The 21097-nt window shown below is 35.7% G+C and overlaps 1 protein-coding gene and 1 pseudogene across 8 annotated transcripts in view; both read left to right on the top strand.

Annotated features, from left to right (window-relative positions):
• Positions 1–21097, top strand: part of SLC4A10 (solute carrier family 4 member 10) — a 297324-nt gene that overhangs the window by 187360 nt on the left and 88867 nt on the right. For 4 of the 8 annotated variants that reach the window (XM_047722426.1, XM_047722427.1, XM_047722424.1 and 1 more), the window contains exons 8-11: positions 424–513; positions 5538–5695; positions 9362–9449; positions 17728–17874. In XM_047722426.1, the coding sequence (XP_047578382.1) occupies positions 424–513; positions 5538–5695; positions 9362–9449; positions 17728–17874 (483 nt within the window). The remainder of the gene's footprint in view (positions 1–423; positions 514–5537; positions 5696–9361; positions 9450–17727; positions 17875–21097) is intronic. The other 4 variants (XM_047722428.1, XM_047722429.1, XM_047722430.1 and 1 more) reach the window with 3 other exon arrangements.
• LOC125095883 (UBX domain-containing protein 8-like) lies at positions 18707–19758 on the top strand (annotated as a pseudogene).

Here is a 21097-nt window from a genome sequence, read left to right on the forward strand (position 1 = left end):
GTGATTTGGGTTAGCAAGTTCCCGACAGTGTATCTGTGCTATTGTAGGCTATGGCAAACTAACACTTGATCAGGAAAGAGGAGTTTCCATATTGATGAAAAATAAAGAGGGTCAACGATTCTTTTTATCTGAGTGGCTGAAACAGTAATAACCCAGAGTGATTTTTTTTTTTCCCCTGAAAGCACTTAGCACTGGCAATGACTGTAACAGTGGGAGGAGGTGGGAAGGGGAGGCAGAGTAGAAGTTGCCTGCATCGAGCTTCTGAAGATGAATGGCGATCAGCTCCCTGTTGCTGTTTCAGAATGCCTCTGCCAGTGCCTAAACGGTCTAGGTCTAGTCATGTGCATGTTCTCCCTCTGGTGCCTGGTGGAGTCTCCATGGGAGCACGGTGTACCAGCTTAAGTCTGTTAATTATGCGTGCAGGGACTGGGAGGCCAACAAAAGGGGCATACTAGTCCCTGTGGGATGAAACAAAGGCATGAAAAAGGACCTCCACACCAGCAAGAGAGAGAGGTGAGGGCATACTCGGACTATCTTTCTACAGTGGTTCCAAGCTCATTTCACCACATGGAGGCATGCGATTCAAATATTAAGCCAGTTCAAATGTATTATTCCATTTCCGCTCCAAATAACATATCTTCTTAAAGCATTACATCTTCATTCATCTGCGAGTTGGAATAAAATTGTCACAAACTGCCATACATTTAATTTCTGAAATTCTTCATTTGAAACAATATCTTAAAAGCAATGACCTAGAAAGTTGCTTACTTATTTATGCAGGCACTAACAGTGTAACAGGGGCACATTTAACACTCTCAAAAACAATGATAATGTATCACATCCTTTGAAATAAACTACCTTTTAACTTTTTTCAAGGATATAACCCCTTGACACTGAATTTTATATCTCCATATCATTTTGCTTTTAGTTCTCTGACCTATCTTTGCAGCCTTCACAAATGCTTTATCACATCTGAAAGCAAATGGATACTGTCAATCGGAGAGAGTAGTCTTATCTTCAGGTCTCCCTCCCCCCCCCCCCCCCCCACCAAACAATTAGAACTACAGAAGAGAGAAAAATATATAATCTTTCCTTTAATCCTTGTCTTCCTTATTGCATTTCCAATCAGTGGTCCATTTCATCTTTTAACAGGCAAGTGAAATTTCTACAGCCTTCTACTCAGTGCCAACCATCTCTATTCCCCAGTCTCTTGTCCATATCATGGCACATTGTAAAGAACATGGCTTTTGAGAAAGAACATCAGATCTTGAATCCTAACTCTAACATTTATAAGCAATCTGATCTTGGAAGAGTTCTCTGAAGTTCAGCTTTCTCATATGTAAAATAAGAACAATATTGCTTATTTCTAATTTTGCTGTAAAAATCAAAGGAGGTAATATAGAGAGCCTGGCAGAGTGCTGAGCATATAGCAGATCATCAATAAAAAGTGGTTTTTAGGGGCGCCTGGGTGGCTCAGTGGGTTAAGCCGCTGCCTTCAGCTCAGGTCATGATCTCGGAGTCCTGGGATCGAGCCCCGCATCGGGCTCTCTGCTCAGCAGGGAGCCTGCTTCCTCCTCTCTCTCTGCCTGCCTCTTTGCCTGCTTGTGATCTCTCTGTCAAATAAATAAATAAAATCTTTAAAAAAAAAAAGTGGTTTTTATTATTGTCATTGTTGTTGTTTTAATATTAGTTGAAAATAGCATAAAAAATAACTACTAGACCAAAAATTTAATATGTTTTGGTCTCCCCTGGATATCTGGTGCCTTGAATGGTGCTTGGAATGTACTTGTTGAATGAATCCTATGAGATTTAATGTAATTCAAGCCTTTAGTTCTGGAACTTTTTTCCAAGTAATACTTCTTACCTTATAACCTGGGAGGGCAGAGTAATAGGGTTTGGAAAGAACAAATATGATCTATCATTACAGAAACAAATTTTAGTGCCAGATTTTACAGGCATATGAATTAAGCGTTTTTAGCCCTGATGATTTCAGTTTGGTAGTGAATTTTATGAAAGTTCAGCTAGTCTCTAGGTTGCTTTGGCTATGTTAATATTTAAGCTTTATTAGGTAGGTTGCAAAACCCAGTAGAATTTTGAGATGTTAAGGGGGAAAAAAAGTCTTTATTCATTTTATGTGACCTAATACTGTATCCTAGGTACATTAAATCTACATGTTTTTAACCCTTTCAATGGATAAGCTCATCAAATTTATTAATTTGTGGAATGTTTTTGAATATAAGCTGAGGTTGTCAGGTTTTTGCTTCCAATAAGTGCTTTTAAAAAGCAGATGTGTCAAAAGTCTATTGCTTTTTGTTTTTTAAACTGACATGTAGAGGATGGCTATTTTAGTGTTTCCCAGGATGTTGGTGGTGTTTATTTCAAATGACCCAAAGAAGACTTCACATTATTTTCTATGTAGAAAGAACTTTCTTCTGCATCTATCTTTAGTATGTGAAACATATTACAATACATGGATTTTCAATTCCTCGAACTGTAGGAAACCTTAGCAATCTTCTCATTTAGGAAGTGAGAAAGCTGAATTCCAGAGAGAGTTAGAGAGCTGCTCAAGATCACTAGCTGGTTAGGGTCACAACACCATTTCTCCTCAGAGAATTGCTATTAATTTTCTAGTACTTTCCCTAATGGGCTTAAGACTTAAACTTTCTCCTTAAAGTCCCATCACTGTTTCCTTCACATCTCAGCACATGGCTTGTCCAGACACTTCTTGTTCTGCCATGATCTTCTGTCCAACCTTGTTCCCTAGAGATATACCTGTTTCTCACTTGCAGCTCACGTACCAAATGCAGAATAAAACATCTTCCCCTTCTTAGCATAAAGGTCTAAAGAGCCCAGAAGCATGGGTGTGAATCCATATTCATTAGAGCATATACCTTGATTACTTAAAGGTCCTATTCAGAGAACCAGAAAATTCTAGTTTCATTATGTTCCTTTCAGCTGTTTGACTCCACTTAAGGATTGTCTTAGAGATATAATTCAGCCTAGTTCTTCAGAGCAGTTTTAGGTATTTGTAATTTTATAAAAGGTTAAATTATGGTTCTTAAATATGATCTCTGTTATATTAAAAGGTAGCTAGATTGTCACGGTTCTTCTGAATAATATAATAGCCCAAATACAAAAATATAGGGCTAATGCAAGAATAACATAATATATAATTGCATAATATAATAATAAATTAGATAATGTATTATATAATCTATCACTCCCAAATATATGACTATCCCAAGAGTAATATAATGTAATGAGTATAATATAATGGCTATTCCAGATATATATTATTTAGCTATAAATTATTACATTTTAAATCAAAATTTGCTAAACCTGAAATTATGCTTTTTCTAAATAACAGGTAAAAATTGATGATATATTAGGTTTTATGTAATGCAAAAAAAATTCAAATGCTAGGATCATATATTTCCTTTTGTAAAATTGCGTATTTTAGCACACTATATAGTCCTTGATTTAATTAAATTGGATCTTAAGACATTTATTTGTATGATTGCCACCAGCCTGAGGCACAGACTTCTGTGATAGAGGCTTTGGCATTTGTCTAGCAATAAATGAGTTTATAGAAACTCATTTTGGGTAGAACTTAAATTTCTCAGTAAAGTTATGACAGGTATTGCCAATATAATTCATATTTATCAACTACACATTTTCTTAAAAAGCTGTTTTCTCACTTTAAATTTTATTCCAGTGTATTAACATTGTATAATTGTTTTTTCCATCAAGAGAAAAAAACTTAGTTGTTTACTTTCTAAGTCCCTAAAAGACCTATGAAGATATTTTGTGCTTTTGTCAAAGGGCTAATAGTGTATAGGTAATCTTTTATTCCCTTCTTGAAAGTTTATGCATTATTGTAAAATTGTAAAGCATTACTAATTTAAAGCATTTTCAATATGTGCATTTCTTCTAGCTACAAAAATAAAAATGAAAATATGATAATAATTCCCCTGAAATTTAACCTTCTATTATTAAGGTAAATAAATACTTTGTATTTATAAATTAAAAAGTTAGATTCCATTAAAGGAAAATATCTACCATGTAATATCCCAATGCATATGTTTTATGAGTTTACAAATTTATATTTGGAAATATATTTGTAGAATAAAAACTTTGGAATTTATAATACTTATCATAATTTTTTATAGGCAGTTTTGCTTTTTAAATAATTTTTTTCTTTAAAATAGAACCTGGGTTCTATTTAATGCTTTTAGTGGAGTATTACAGATTATTTTTATGTTTAATCCTTGTGATAAAATGTGTACTTCATATAACAGGATTTATGTTTTATGGCACCCTTATCTTACAGAAAAATTAAGTAGTTATAAACCTCTAACTAGCTATGCTGAGGTCTTGATTTCAGAAAGTAACATATTTAATGTAGTCACTACAGTCTGGCTATGGACTTCGTAAGGTACTCATCCTTAAATTTTTTTCTTGGATTTTTAAACTTCTTGGAAAAAATCTTCTCAAATCATTAAATTTGCAAAAGAAAAAAATCTTCTTAACCTCACCTGTGTTTGCCAGAGCTCTTTTCTCTTTCTCTTGGCTATCCCGACTTTGACCTTGGGCCCCCATTTCATTAACAGGAGAGCATAAAACCAATTACTAAGGCAGATAAACTCTTATTTTCCCTACAAACAGATACCCATAAAGAGCAACTCAACTGAATTAGAAACAAGAAATAGGCCTTGTGAAATTGACTTTAGAGTCACTGCTTGGTTTTCACTGAGGACCTGTGCATAAAGATTGATATTTACTCTTAAGAATGTTTTACAGTCATTTTCCAGAATTCACCTTTTAAGCATTTCTTCTTGTTAGTGATCACTTTTGTTTTGTGTGCATTCATTTCAATCACAGACATCTCATATCAGAAATTCAACTATGGTTCTTCAGTAACTTCAAATATTAATACCTTTATTGTTTTCTTTACTCTGCTATATCTAAATTCTAATTTCTGATGAGAAATTGAAATTGAAGAATAATCAGGTCAAATATAGAGTGTAAAAGATATAGAAAAACTAGAAGAAAGATGGAGACTAAAGTCATAATTTATGCTGTAAGGAGAAAAATGGTCACATTTCTTTTGAAATAGGCATATTTTGAGTATTAATTGAAATGTGCACAAAATTAAGATAACATAGTATAAATCTTCTAAATCTGTTGGTCAATACAAATTAAATTATGATGAAAGAATATTCATTTACTGGAACACATACATTTTTCTCCCTGAAAATTTCAAGATTGCTGATGCTAAGAAGTGCCTTTTAAAAACATGAAATAGAGAAACTAGAGTATCAGCTTATTTATGAGAACATAGAAAAATACACGAGAAAAAAGTTATTATTTTTAAAGGGAAAATGAGATGTTAAACTATTTTAAAACTTTATTTATGTTATATTTATAAAAACTATATTTATTTCACCTATGTTTATTGATGGATTACCGTGTATGAAGCGCTGTGCTAGGATATGATTTAGCTAATTTTGATTTATATTACTTTGTGATACTCTCAGGTTGATCTGCATTTTATGAAAAAGATTCCTCCAGGTGCTGAGGCTTCAAACATCCTAGTAGGGGAGTTGGAGTTCTTGGATCGAACTGTAGTTGCGTTTGTCAGGTTGTCTCCTGCTGTGTTGCTTCAAGGACTGGCTGAAGTCCCAATTCCAACCAGGTAAAAAGTATCAGAGCATCATCTGCATTTTTCTTAAACAATTTTTTTTTTAAATAAATCCCCCCTCAAACCAAAACCAAACCAAACCAAACCAAATGGAAAAACAAGGAGTAAATATAATTTCCTTTGAAAGTTTTTTCTAGAAACTAATGTGTCATTCACAAAATCATTTCTTCTTGTTTGTGGGAGAGGAGAAAAAATATTTCAAAAATTACTCTGTTCTTTCCTCCCTCTTCTCAAACTCCAGTGTTTTCTTTCAGGCTTGCTTGTCAACTCTGAATGCCCTGGTCTATATCACCACATAAGTCATTTCTTATAAGGTTGGTAAAAACGGTAAAGTGTTAGGATTGCCTCAAAGATTGCATGAGACTGTAGGCTGGTCAGACTCAGAAAGGTAAAGGTTTTGAAGGCTTAGCTTATGCTCAAATGAGTCAGCCTTCCGAGTACATGTGTGTGCCATCCTTAAGAGATGTCTATCTAATATACTGTGTATTTCCATCGCAGGCACAGTATGCTTCCCATACCCAGAATCTGAAAATCATTGGTAACAACATTGTGGTACTGTGGTTGAATTCAAATCAAAAGTACAAATTTAGGGGGCCCAGGTGGCTCAGTTGGTTGAGCGACTGCCTTCAGCTCAGGTCATGATCCTGGAGTCTGAGGATGAAGTCCCTCATTGGGAATCCCTGCTCAGCAGGGAGCCTGCTTCTCTCTCTGACCCTCCCCCCTTCATGCTCTCTCTCTCTCTCATAAATAATAAATAAATAAATAATCTTTAAAAAAATAGTACAAATTTAATTTGATTACCTAAACTTATTTTCCATTTAACTACACATAAAAACTAACAACTTAGGGATAATACAAACCAAATTACATTGTTTATCACTTATCTCTATTTCGTAGATAATATATATGTCCATGGGCAAAATTGTGATGAAAAAGAAGACTCTTGACTTTAGCATGTTATGTTCCTAGTAGTTCATCCAGGGGATCTTGCTTCCTTCCTTTTTCCCTCTATTAAATGGGATTTCTATATACAGACAGCCATTTGTATTCCCACAGTAGCACCTACTCCATTTCCCTCGTGATTGGTGCCCTTTGGTTGATGCTATGACTGTTTCAGGTCCTATTAGTATGCTTCCCCTTCCAAACACTGAATGCCTCTGCTAATTTAAAATGATGCAAAGTTCAGGTGCTATGGTACTGGGTTTGTAAAAACGTTTCCTCTTTTTTTTTTTTTTTAAAGATTTTATTTATTCATTTGACAGAGAGAGATCACAAGTAGACGGAGAGGAAGGCAGAGAGAGAGAGAGAGAGGGAAGCAGGCTTCTTGCTGAGCAGAGAGCCCGATGTGGGACTCGATCCCAGGACCCTGAGACCATGACCTGAGCCGAAGGCAGCGGCTTAACCCACTGAGCCACCCAGGCGCCCCCAAAAACGTTTCCTCTTATGGACCTTTGGCCTTAACTAAAAACACAGAAAATTGCATCACTCTGTGCTTTATGTACAAGATATTCCAAAAATATGGAACAGTTTCCCAGGAGAGGCCTCATTTCATTAGAGCTCAGCTGACTAATACTGGATTTGGTGTTCAAGTACCTATCGCTGGGTCTGCATGGGGGGCTCAGGTGCTTAAACGACCAACTTTTGATTTCTGCTCAGGTCGTGATCTCAGGGTTGTGAGACTGAGCCCTGTATGTCAGACTCCATGCTGGGTGTGGTACCTGCTTAAGATTCTCTCCCACCCTCCGCTTGCACCCCACCCCCTGCAACACTCACACACAGTACCTATCCCTGAATCTGTGACAGGAACAGATTTGAAGCAGGAGCCTGGTTACCACTCAGGTTATAGAAAGAAGTGTCTGTTCATCCTGTTGGAGGGCTACTCAGAGTTCTGATATATGCCAACTTTTATTAAAAAAGAGTGACGATGTCCTGAGCACATTAAAGTGGCATCTGACTATGATTAGACTGCATTTTCTTTATACACCTTGTGACCTGTTCAGAGTTTCTGGGAATTTGGGAACTGGATTTAAGATGTCAGACTTACTAATTGTAGAGGTAGTATTTTAGTAGTTTAAAATTCCTTTTCAGTCTTCCAAGCAGCGCATTCCCTTTCCACCATTTAGGAAGATGTCTGATGAAATTCTGCGTCAATCATGGCTCTGTATGACAAGGATAGTTCCTGTGTTTCAAAGGAAAGAAAAGAAAAATTCCCAGGAGTACAGAAAAGCCTTAATAGGGTTATATACCCTCACTTTGAAAACTGTCAAGGTTTAGGTGACCTCATTTCATACTGACATAGTAAAATATGTGTAGAGAACAATGGAGGAGAAATTAGGGGCACAGGAGAGCCATTGTATAAGGAGAGATTAAAAAGACTAGACTATTTAGTTTGGAAAGGTGAAAAATGGAAGAAGATTAGTTAGACAAATAGAATAAAGCAAGCTGTCCGAGGTTCCTAATTATTCTCTCTTAGGGGGACAAAAGGGCACACCATGAATATAATAGCATCACATAGTAAAAATGTCAGAAAATAAATTTTTAGGACTTTATAAATAGCCCATGGAGTAGAAACCTGAAAAATGGCAAGATGTACATAGATTACAGTTTCTTGAAAGTATTATAGTTGATAAAGCCCCTGCCACCACATTAAGCTATTCCTGTTTTAAATTTATAGTGGGCATTTCTGTGTAGTAAAAATTGACTTGGAATCAGGTACAGCTGACAAAAAATTAATGTCAGACTTTCCAAGACTGTATAATATATGCTTTACATAAAAGCATGCACAATCGCTAAAGTTTGTAACTAAATGAAGGGTAAGGTTATAGTATATGTTTCTTTAAAGCTTATGAAACTATGATTCTTCACATTTAAGAGCATAAACCATTTAACAAATTAATACCACTGAATTATATTGCAGAATATATGGCATTTAAAATTTTTCACGATTTCACTGTAGCATTGACCTTTTCAGAGACAAGACAATTACCAGTCCTCCAAAGTCAGAGCATGTACTGATTTCTTCAAAATCTCCAGTTGTGCTGGTGACTTTACTAGGCTTTCAGTCTAATTTAGATGGAATACTGCCATGCAGCCTGTATTTTTATTCCCCCATAATCAGAATTAATAGATCATTAACTCTCTATCTTTTCTTACTAACTGATCTTTGATTCTTGACAATAATTTTTTCAATTTAATGTAGATGTTACATATACCTACTGTTTTTTTATTATATGTTCTTGCTTTGTTTATAATATTATATTACCTTTTTCTTCCTAACCTCATTCTATAATTTGCATATTAGTGAGTTCTTCCTTGTAATTCAGAAAGATTTAATCATACTTTACTTTTCTCACCTTCTTCCTCTAAGGATTATAGAATCCTTAAAATTTTCACTACCTACCATGTAGGCTCTACAGGTAATTAAATGGGAAAACACTGAGTTCAAAATAACCATGGATTTCCCTTGCTCAAGGACCTTAAGAATAAAAGTCAATCATTATAAAAATGCTTTAAAATAGTAATAAACTGTGAAAAAATATTATTTTATACTGAAGTCCTCATCTTAAATAATTCTTTTGTGCTGAGTCATTCTGTAACTACTGGAATTGTTTTTTGTATTTCTACCATGAAACTTTTTGTATTTTTTCTTCTTAATTACAGATTTTTGTTCATTCTTCTGGGACCCCTGGGAAAGGGTCAACAGTACCATGAGATTGGCAGATCAATTGCAACCCTAATGACAGATGAGGTATTTATTCAAGTTCATTGGGAACATTTTCCCCTACTAGGTACACTTAACTTTTGGAGTTCCTGTATTCATGACTATCTGTTGTGAATCAGATTTCTCTCTATGGAACCCCCCATCCTTCTGTGCTTCCACTATAAAATTTCCTTTGGAAAAATTTGTTTGAAAGGGGTAACAAATTCACACACATGAGTATGATGCTTTAAAACCTCGTATTCTAAAGAAAATGATTTGGTGACACTTAGAATGTATTTATTAATATTCTCCTATAGAGTATGTGCTGCTAAAGTGAGTCCCATTTTTAATATCATTAGAAATCTCGTTTTTGGCAAAATAATTTTAGGACCTGAAAAAACAATGGTAGTTTATCTGAATAGTACATACAACACCAAAAGCTATGCAATATCTATCAACTCTCTTTACAGTTGCCTGAATGTTCTTAACCTGAGGGTCTTTGAACCATTAGAGGAGCTATAGATGAACTTCAAGGGACCTGTGATCTCTTTGATACAGCACACAAATTCTTCTATGTAAAAAAATTGTATGTAATTTTTTTGGACTGGAAAAAGCTTTTATCAGCTTCTCAAAGAGGTGTATGATCACAAAAATAAGAACATAAAAATAACATATAACTGATTTCTTGTATTCCCTAGTACCTTATGGGAATCTGTTGTTAAAGTGTGGATGCAAAAGATCACAGAAGGGTCATATATTCAAAATTCAGTAGTAAATAACAAACAGGTTATGCATTTTTTAGAATCTCATCTAAATAATTTAATGTATTTATTGAAATACTTTGGCTTTGGATACTTGAAAATCTGCAAAAAGAGTGGATTACTATTGTATATAATTTTTCCTAGGTTTATGAAATCTGAAAAATTTGAACTTGTCTGGTGATATAAATTCTATTATATCTGTCCAACTTACGTTTTATGGTTTTGTATGGATCCGTTATTGTATTGACACATAGGAAACCAAATGCTAGAAGAAAAACACATTTTTCATCAATTTGAGAAAGAATCAGCTTAATGAGTATTTTCATTTCCTATGGCTGCCATAGAGACTTACCACAAAGTGGGTGATTAAAACAAGAGTAATTTATTTTCTCACATTTTGGAGGACTGGAAGTGTGAAGTCAGTGTGTCAGCGGGAGAGCCACATTCTCTCTGAAGGCTCTAGGGGCGAATGTTTCCTTGTCTCTCCAGCTTCTGGTGGCTCCTAGGGTTTCTTGACTTGTGGTGGCAAAATTCTAATCCCTACCTCCATCTTTACAAGGTCTTCTTCCTTGTGCCTCTGTGTGTCTCCTCCCTTTCTGTCTCATAAGGATACTCATCATTGGGTACAGGTCCCACCCTAATCTAGGATGATTTTATCTTGAGATCCTTACCTTCATTACATCTGCAAAGACCCTTATTCTAAATAAGGTCACATTCTAAGGTTCAGGTGGCCATGTTTTAAGAGGTCACTACTCAGTTCTCCACAGTATCACATTATTGAGGAAATCTGGAAGAAAACAGAGAAATTGGAAAAGGGCTTCATGAGGACCACAAACCTGCTCTAGTAGAATTCTCTTGAGAAGACACTCATGGTATCTTTGCTTTTAGTGTTTCCATATTGCTTAATATTTTGCAGTTATTACAGTCTTGCAAAATATATGACACTGTAATTTGCAGTCCACAATTTAAGTGTTGTCACTTTTATGCACTTATATTTCATGTTATATTATGTTTCCGTATCTACCACATTAAGAAATAAGATATTTCTGGGGCATGAGGTATATTATATGGTGAGAGGAGCATGCTGCATCATGGGAGGTTCACATGTACTTATGATATTTCTCTTCCTAATTCTTCTCTTTCTCAATTAGAAGTCAAGATTTTCTTAACAGGAAGATGTCAGTTCCAAAGTTTTTTTGACTAATCAAGTGGCCATGGAACAACAGGAAAGCATCCATGTTTTTTAAATTATAGATTTAGAGTGAGAGCAGAGAAAGGATTTCCATCTATTTCCTTGACTAATAAGAACTACCCAATTTGAGAGCAAGCATTAGCCATCTAAACGCAGGCTCAAACATAAATTTCTTCAACTTGAAAGTTTAGAAGTTCGTTTTGGGGCGATTTGTAAGTCTCTGTGAGCAGTGGGATAGCGAAGCAGAAATAGCCAGAAAGTTACTCCAGAAAATGAGAGCAATTGGTTATAATAATAGACCCATTGAGTATCAAAAAAAAAAAAAGTTTAAATGGTTTTAAAAGAGAAAGAACTTTTTTTTTGTTCAAAACCCAAGTAGAGAAGTTGTTCTGCTTATCTAATTGCTTTGAAGGCAATGAATACTTAACTCATTAAGAGTAAAATGCAATATATTGATTCATAGAGTTTAGTTAAGAAAGTGGTGAATCAGACTATGGTATCAAACTGTAAATTCCATGTTAGCAGTTACCACTTACTCATTTTTGTTCCCTGATTTTGTCAGGTGCTCAAATAAATATTTGTTGACTGAACTCTGGTGGTTTTTCTCCTCTCCATCCTAGAAATTTCTTGTAGGTGGTCAGTCTGTCTTTTCCTTTGTATCTTTAGACCTAGCATAGTGTCTGGTCGTGACAGAGTTTAATCTTTTTTTTTTTAATGAGTTAATGACTGAATGTGCTAGTCAGCTTAGAAATACCTCACATTGAATCAATTTGGTAAACTATTTTCTTTCTTTCCGTTAAGCATTGCTAGCGATGAATCATATGATTTTGCTTATTGGCACTACTGCCAATGTATTTATCCCTTAACATTCTTAAACATTATTAAGCAAGCCAAATCACTTTTGTTTATATAAATAGTATGCTGATATTTTTCATAGTAGAACTTAAAACTGAGAATTTAAAAAAATATGTATTTATATAATTGATTTAAAAATAATAAAATGAGTATATATTAACATAAATAACAGTTTTATGAAAACAAAAGGAATATAAAAATAAAAAAAGTTACTAAGAGTGGCATTGTTTTTTTTCTTCTTGTTCTGGAATTTTTTGCCAAGAATTTTCTCTCTTACCCAGATTTCAAGTCAACACTAACTCTTTCTGTTCAATCAGCAAACATGCCCAAATATAGTAGTTACTTAGGAAGTATATATTCAATAAATGTCCAGGTTTTCCCCATCCTTAAAAGGAAATCCCTCACGGCTTCACATCGCATCTACCATTGAAGAACTATTGACTGAATCTGAATTTCAAAAGCTTTGAAGGAGTAGAATCTTCCTGGACCTGGTTATTTTAGCTTCATACATCTCAGTGTATTACAGCCTGATTTTTGTCACTACCACTCTACTCAAACTGCTTTCAGTAAGGTCCCTGTTTATAGAATATGCTATTCTATGTTCAGCACTCATGTCTCTTAATCTTCTATTGGCATCTCACATTATTGGACATCTCTTCTTTATTTTTTTTTCCATGAAGAGCAACTAAAATTAATTATGTGCTTTGTTTTGAAACTAAAACCTTGAAATGTATACTATTGCTTACCCCAAGGTAATAGTCTTTTATTTTATGTTCAATGAGTTTTATACTTTTTCTCTCATATATAAGTTTTTTTTTATAAGTTTTTAATATACCTGGAATTGCTTTTCATGTGGGAGGTCAGTAAAGATCCAGTTTCATTTTTATTAAATAATCACTTGGCTTGGCACCATTTACTGGCTAGTCCATCATTTATTCAATTGTTAACAATGAGTGCTTTTCAAAAAAACAAACAAAAAACCCCCACCCATCTCTGTGTCATCATTATTTTAATTACAATATCTTTACTGTAATAAGTCTTGGTCTCTAGTAGGACAAATTACTCCTTTACTTTGTTCTTTATTAATTCATTCAATAAATATTTATTGAATTTGAACTATTTATCAGGTACTCTTGCAGTTCTGGGGCTCTATCAGTGAACAAAATAGACAAAAGCTTTTTCTTTCATTGAGCTACTAGTCTAGTGATAAGATGAACTAACACATAACATAAGTAAATAAAATATATGGTATGTGGTCATAAATGCTATGGAGGAAACTACCAAAGCAGGGAAGTGAGATCGGGATGGAATGGGGAGAGTTGTATGTTAAAATCAGGAACCTAAAAGAGGAGAGGGAGCAAGCTATTCAAATATCTGAAGAAGGAGCTTCCCAAGCAAAAGGATAAACAAAGGAAAATGCTTTCAGACAGGAGATGCCAGGAATATCTGGGGAACAGCAAAAAAGACAACAAGGCTGGGCAGGAGGGAGAAAGGGAGAGGGCAGTAGGCAATGAGGTCAAAGAGACAGTGGGCCAGTCTGTGTAGGGTATTTGTACGTCATATAAGGACTTTGATTTGGAAAGCAAATGGAAGATCTAGAGTAGAAAAATGACATGATTTATCTCACATCTTAAAAGCATCACTTGGCTTGTAGAAGAGCAAGGGGGAAAAGCAGAGACACCAGTTAAGAAGGATTGCAACAATTTAGGCAAGCAATGGTGAAGAGAGAGACATCAAGGCAATTCCACTTAAAAACCCATTGGGATTTATTGAGGAGCTTGATAAGCTTATTCTAAGAAATACATGGAAGAACAAAGGTCCAAAAATAGTAAAAGCAGGCTTGAAGGAAACAAATACATTTACTGAGGTTTCCTCCTAATTCATTGCTGGTTTTTTCTCAGTCTCCTTTTCTGGATCCTTCCCACCTACTGTATTGATGGGAACTTTGTTTCTTAATTATCCACTCTGGATCCTACATTATCAGTTTCTCCCTCCCTACTATATCATTTCTATCACCTTACAAAAGATGATCTGGAATCTCCTGTCTTTTAAAAAGAAGAGAAAGGAAGGGAGGAAGAGAGGCAAGGATGGAGGAAAAAATGGGTGGATGGGTGGAAGGAAGGAATGATGGGAAGGAGGAAGAAGGAAGGAAAGAAGGGACAGTTCCTAGTTGTGCGATGGAAATTAAAACTATGGAGGCACCTGGGTGACTCAGTTGGTTAAGCACCTGCCTTCAGCTCAGGTCATGATCCCAGGGTCCAGGAATCGAGCTTTGTGTCCTTCTCAGTGAGGATTCTGCTTCTCCTGTCCCTCCTCCTGACTTGTGTGCTTTCTCACTCTCAATCTGTCTCTCTCCCTCTCAAATAAAAAAATAAAATATTTTTTAAAAATTAAAAAAAAAATAAAGCCATGGTCACTGGTCTTATGAAGTCATCCTTGATTCCTGTATTATCTTTCACACTCAAATCTGGATTATCAGTAAATATTCCTGGTTCCGCTTACACAATATATCTGGAATCCTACTACTTTTGACTTTCTGAACTGTTATTACCTGGTTCTTACTCTTTTCACCTGTCCCGGCCACCATTGTTACTCTATTATTGCAATAGACTCCTACTTGTTCTCTCTGCCCTTACCTATTTCATTCTGTTCTCAATACACAGCTAGAGCTGCTCTTCTGCTCAGGGCCCTTAATGGCCTCTTATCTCATAATTCTTATGGTGATCTACAAAATCCTACAGGATGACTTTCTGCCCCTCTGACCTTTCCTCTCAGACCTCATTTCCTGGTGCTCTCCCTCTAGTTTACTTCTCCCCAGGATCTGGCCTCCTAGCTATTTCTCAAATACAGTGCATGCTCTCACCTGAGACTTCGCATGGCTGTCCCCTCTGCCTGAAGAGCTCTTGCTTCCAATACCTTGTTTTTTGCTGAAATGTCTCACTGAGGCCTTCCTTAATCACCCTATTTAAAATTACAGCATCCCCTAGTCATACCCTTATTCCTCTTTCCTGCTTCATTTTTCTGCATAGAACTTAACACCCTCCGACAAAATATATACTCACTATATTGCCTGTTTTCTCTCTCTCCCCTCCCACTAGAATGGAAAGCTCATGAGGGTTGGATTTTTGTTGATTTTACTCACTGCTGTATCCTTAGCATATAAATAGTTTGATAAATAGTAAATGAATGCTCAGAGCTCATGTTTTAGCAGGGAAAATAAGCATTAAACAACGAATTATGTAATTAACAATTAATTACAGTAAATAATTGTAATGAAAACAATTAAGGAAAAGAAGGTGTTAGGAGAGTTCTAACAAGATGTCTGATCTAGGGGCACCTGGGTGGCTCAGTGGGTTAAGCCACTGCCTTCGGCTCAGGTCATGATCTCAGGATCCTGGGATCGAGCCCCATATCGGGCTCTCTGCTCAGCATCCCCCTCTCTCTCTGCCTGCCTCTCTGCCTACTTGTGATCTCTCTCTCTCTCCCCCACCCCCCCCGTCAAATAAACAAATAAATAAATCTTTAAAAAAAAAAAAGATGTCTGATCTAACAAGATGTCTGATCCTGCTTTAATTCTCTTAAAAGTCAAATGAAAAAAAAAGAAATTGAAAAAAAAAAAGAAAAGAAAAGTCAAACGAATGTTGATATCAGAATGTTAGGCTAGCTACATAAAGAAAAGGGAGCGGAGCTGTTTAAAGTAAATGAGTTATTGGGGAAACTGGTGATAGGAAATCAATAGTAAACAATGTTTTTAATTTAAAATCATACAAGTTGTGGTATCTATATCTCTGAGGAATTTTAAGATAATAGGAAATCAGCTGTCTTGGATGAATTTGGACATTCATTTATCTAAAACAGGTATGAGATCATGTGATCCCTTGAAGCAATTTTTAAATTAAGAGATCAACTCAAGAAAGATTTCAAGAGAGTTGTTACTAGCAGGGAAAGAGTAAAGTAGCTAAACTCTCCTTGGGATTAAAAACATTTGTAATTCTTTAATGTCCAGATTAGGTCTTATGGCCATATAAAACTCTTTAGAAGGTAGATATCTTGAGCTATGAACTCAGTGGGTTGTGGCAGGGAAATCAGTATTGTCAATATTTAACAAAATATATCTTTCCCCAAATACAACTAAACCATTAACTGTATCTTTGGTGTCTTTATTTTATCGTAAGCAATGACTGTATATTTATCACACCAATGATCTTCTGTGAAAAGTTCTTGTCTGGAAAGTAAGGAGAAAGCCTTTGAAAATAATCATTACCTCTTCTGCTGAAGAAGTTTAGATTAAGTATCAAACCAGAAAAACAAATGGTCTAAAAGTAGATAAAATATCTGAAAGCACAATTTCCCTGGAAATTTTGGAGTATGTGGTCACTGTACTATGCAGCTCAGCATAAAGAATAATTTACTAGCTCCAAGCCTGAAATATTTGTTCCATTTCATATTATATGAAATATGAAAAGTATCAGAAATATTTATATTATGTTTGGTATAGATAAATTTTTCCAATTTATCTTTATTTTTACTTTCTTCATTTGTTATGTTAAGTATATCTGTCCTCAGTGTGTTGGTCAGAAGAGATTCAGCGATGCTGCAGGAATAACCTCCTCCAATCTCAGTGGTTTAAAACAATGAGGATTTCCTTTCATCACGCTGTGCGTCTATCATGGGTTGGCAGAGGGGCTCTGCTCATCATGGTCCCTCAGGCACCCAGGCCCATAAATGCTCCATCTCGACTCGCTTTTTCTCAGTCACTATGGCACACAAAAGGCAATGTGTTAACTTACACACTGATTGTCATTACCTCGACTTGAAAGTGACATATGTATACCTGAATCGGACACACCTAACCCCAGTATCGAAGAAGGCAAAGAGTGAAATCTTCCCCTGTGTCTAGGAGATCTCCAGTGTCCATCATAGCCTAAAGGACTACCACAGTGTGCATGTGTGTATATGTGAATGGAACTCACCTTGAATGGAAATATGCTTGCTACACTCTATAGATATGATATATACCCAGAGACTACTAATTTATAACTTTATCATTATTAAAAAATTAAAACAAAATAAACCTTTTTAATTGGTTTATATGTTCCAGCATATAAATATTGCTAAAATTTTTAATATAGTCTATAGATCTTATCTCTATTTTTAAGCAGGGGCTTCTTTCTGAAAGTTTCATTTACCCACACATAAATAACCTCTGGCAAACTTGAATCCTTAATTCTAGTTTAATGAGCATCCTTTCTTACTCCTTTCCCTTTCTCTTACTCTTGTCTCCAGAAATTTCAACATTCATTCTACATTCTAAGAAAAATATATATTTATGTGAATTCATAGAATAAACTAAATTATAATTGTTTACATTAAAAATTTCTTTAGTTAGAGCTGCCTATTTCTTTAAATTGTGATAATCATATGTAAGATAACTGGGAAATGAAAACACTGAATGCCTTAAGATTTTATAATTACTTTTTTATCTTTTATTTATTGTTTTTATCTTTTCCTCCTATAGGTATTTCATGATGTTGCTTACAAAGCTAAAGATCGCAATGACTTGGTATCAGGAATCGATGAATTTTTGGATCAGGTTACTGTTCTCCCTCCTGGAGAATGGGATCCAAGCATTCGTATAGAGCCTCCCAAAAATGTTCCTTCCCAGGTATGTTTATTTGAAAATAGTCTTACAAATCCCATCATTCTGTTGTCTTTTAAATACATGTACTGAGGGGCACCTGGGTGGCTCAGTGGGTTAAAGCCTCTGCCTTCGGCTCAGGTCATGGTCCCGGTGTCCTGGGATCGAGCCCCACATCAGGCTCTGTGCTCTGCAGGGAGCCTGCTTCCCCTTCTCTCTCTATCTGTCTGCTTCTCTGCCTACTTGTGATCTCTGTCTGTCAAATAAATAAATAAAATCTTAAAAAAAAAAATACATGTACTGAAATAGTATAACTCATTCAAAAGATTCAAAATGACTTGAATGATAACCTCTGTGATGTGATTTATAATAACAAATATATATTTGGCATTCATTCCCCCTTTTGGCACAGAGCTCCTAAATGCCTTGAAATTCCCTAAATAAGGCAAGCAGCAAAGGTGTCTTTTGTTATGTTAATGAGGTGACTTTAGAACTCGCCAAGGGATGGGGGTTGGTGTCCAGCAGAGCCAACCATGTATTAGAGGGGTGGAATTTTCAGTCCCACCCTCTCACCTCTAGTGACTGAAGGTCACTTTTTGTTGCTATCCAACACACCTCCCTGAGAAATTTGGTATATTGATGATATGCCACTAACTCAAATGGTCCCATATGCCTGGGGAGATTTTAAATCTACTTTAAAACATATTATACTAGAGGAAAATTAAAATTTTAATAAAATTGTAAAATATGGCTTGAGAAAAATCCCATTGCCATTTTTCCATGTTTTGATATAGTTCTTTGAAATTGACAAGTATTAAGAAAATTCAGCTTCTTGCCCAGATGTGGGGCTTCTGCCACTATGGCTTCTCATGGGGTTATTGGCATTTTCCTCCTCTCCACTCTTCCCTTCTTGTGTCTGGAGCTCAGCATGGGATCCCTGATCTAAGAATTAAAGATCTAATTTTGCTATATGTCCAGATTTTCTTACTGCCTGCTCTTCTTACTTTAATTATTTCTATGACTACCTCATGGCTTAATTCATTTGAATCTTTCCAAGTGTATCTGAAAGAAGAAGAAAAGAAGAATGAGAAAAGGCAAAAACTTGTCAGAGAAAAAGAAGCAGCACAGGGTAAAAAGGCCAGTAGATACCTAGAGAATGTTCTAAGACCCCCATCAGGAAATGAAACTGAGAAAACTGGAAGAGTGCTTTTATCAGATGATGGGTGAAACCTTGAAGTTAAGCAATAGTCATAAAATTGGGGGTGATGAAGATTTGGTGCTTGAAAATGAATAAGACATTTTTTGAAACATCAAAGAGAAAAGGAGCAGAGACTCAATTTGCCTAATCCTTTATTTATTTATTTATTTATTTATTTATTTATTTTGAGAGTGAGCAAGCAAGAGAGAGGGAGAGAGTGTGCCTGCATGAGCAAGGGAGAGGGGCAAAGGGAGAAGGAGAGAGAGGATCTTAAGCGGGCTCCATGCCCGTCCCCAAACCCATTGTAGGGCTGGATCTCAGGACCCTGAGATCACGACCCAAGCAGAAATCAACAGCTGGTTACTTAACTGACTAAGCCACCCAGGTGCCCCAACCAAAGTTTCACCAACTGCTGAAGAGCCCACACAGAAGGAGCTTCTTGACCAACCTGAAGAATCTCCTGAAACAGCTGAAAAAGTAGTTATTGCCCTCCAGCATCCAAGTGGGTCCTGAGAAGAAAGTTTGTTTAGTCTTGCAGTTTACCGGTCTTATTTGACTGGATGATGAAAATCAGGTACCACACATCCCTATACAACATTTTTACTTCCTTTCCCAGAGAGCCCCTGGATATGGAGGAAGCCTGGTCCCTTCAGGATATAGGAATAACTGTGGATACTATACTCAATGTGAAAGAGAAGGAGCAGAGCAACTAATTAACAAATGAGAACTATCTATACTACATAAAATCAGTTATGCCATGACCTTACAGAACACTAAAAGATTTACATTAAAGTCATGCAATACCTTGATTGAGCTCAAGGCAATAAACACTCTAATGTTGATATCCATGGGAAAGTATGGACACAAGAGATTGGAAAAGGATTGTTCTCTGCATGTAATGGTTTTTGGAATGTGCCATCTTATAATGTACCAAATGAAAACTAGATAAAAATGTGTACAGTAAGGCACTTAATAATATTTTTCTTAGCTGACATCATTTATCACTAAGTTGAAACACAAAGTCATTTGACCTTGTTTTCTTCCTCTTTGGTCCACCTTGCCACATTGAACGTTTCACTACTCAGTCAAACTCTTTAAAGTCTACCAAGTAGAAACGTTTATTCTGCTGTATTTCTAGAAATTAAACTTTAAAGACATTCCAAAGCTCTTTAATGCTTTAAAGTTCTTTTTGATATTCCATAAGGTGTTAGTATCCAAAATATATAAAGAACTTATAAAACCCAATACCTAAAACCCAATAATCCAATTAAAAATGGGCAGAAGACATGAACAGACATTTCTCCAAAGAAGACATCCAGATGCCCAACAGACACATAAAAAGATACTCAACTCATCGTCAGGGAAATGCAAATCAAAACACAATGAGTTATCTCATCTCACAATTGTCAGAATGGCTAAAATCAAAAACAAGAAACAACAGAGGTTGGCAAGAATGTGGAGAAAAATGACCCTCTTGTACTGTTGGTGGGAATGCAAACTGGTGTAGTCATTGTGGGTAATAATATGGAGGTTTCTCAAAAAGTTAAAGTAGAACCATCCTTTGGTTCAGTAGTCACACTACTGGGTATTTATCCAAAGAATACAAGAACACTAATTCAAAGGTATACATGTACCCTTATGTTTATAGTAGCATTGTTTAAATAGCCAAGATATGGAAGCAGTCCTAAGTGTCCATCAATTGATGAATGGATAGAGAAGACACACACACACACACACACACACACACACACACACACACACACTATGGAATATTACTCAGCCATAAAAAGGAATGAAATCTTGCCATTTGCAAAAACACGGCTGGAACCAGAGAGTATAATGCTAAGCAAAATAAGCCAGTTGGAGAAAGACAAATACCATTCAACTTCACTCATATGTGGAATTTAAGAAACAAAACAAATGAGTAAAGGAAAAAAAAAAGTGAGACAATCAGACTCTTAACTATAGAGAACAAACTGATAGTTACCAGAGGAGATGTGGGTGGAAGTATGGGTGAAATAGGTAATGGGGATTAAAGAACATACTTGTCAT

The sequence above is a fragment of the Lutra lutra genome, chromosome 3 (genome assembly GCF_902655055.1).
Source record: "Lutra lutra chromosome 3, mLutLut1.2, whole genome shotgun sequence".
NCBI lineage: Eukaryota > Metazoa > Chordata > Mammalia > Carnivora > Mustelidae > Lutra > Lutra lutra.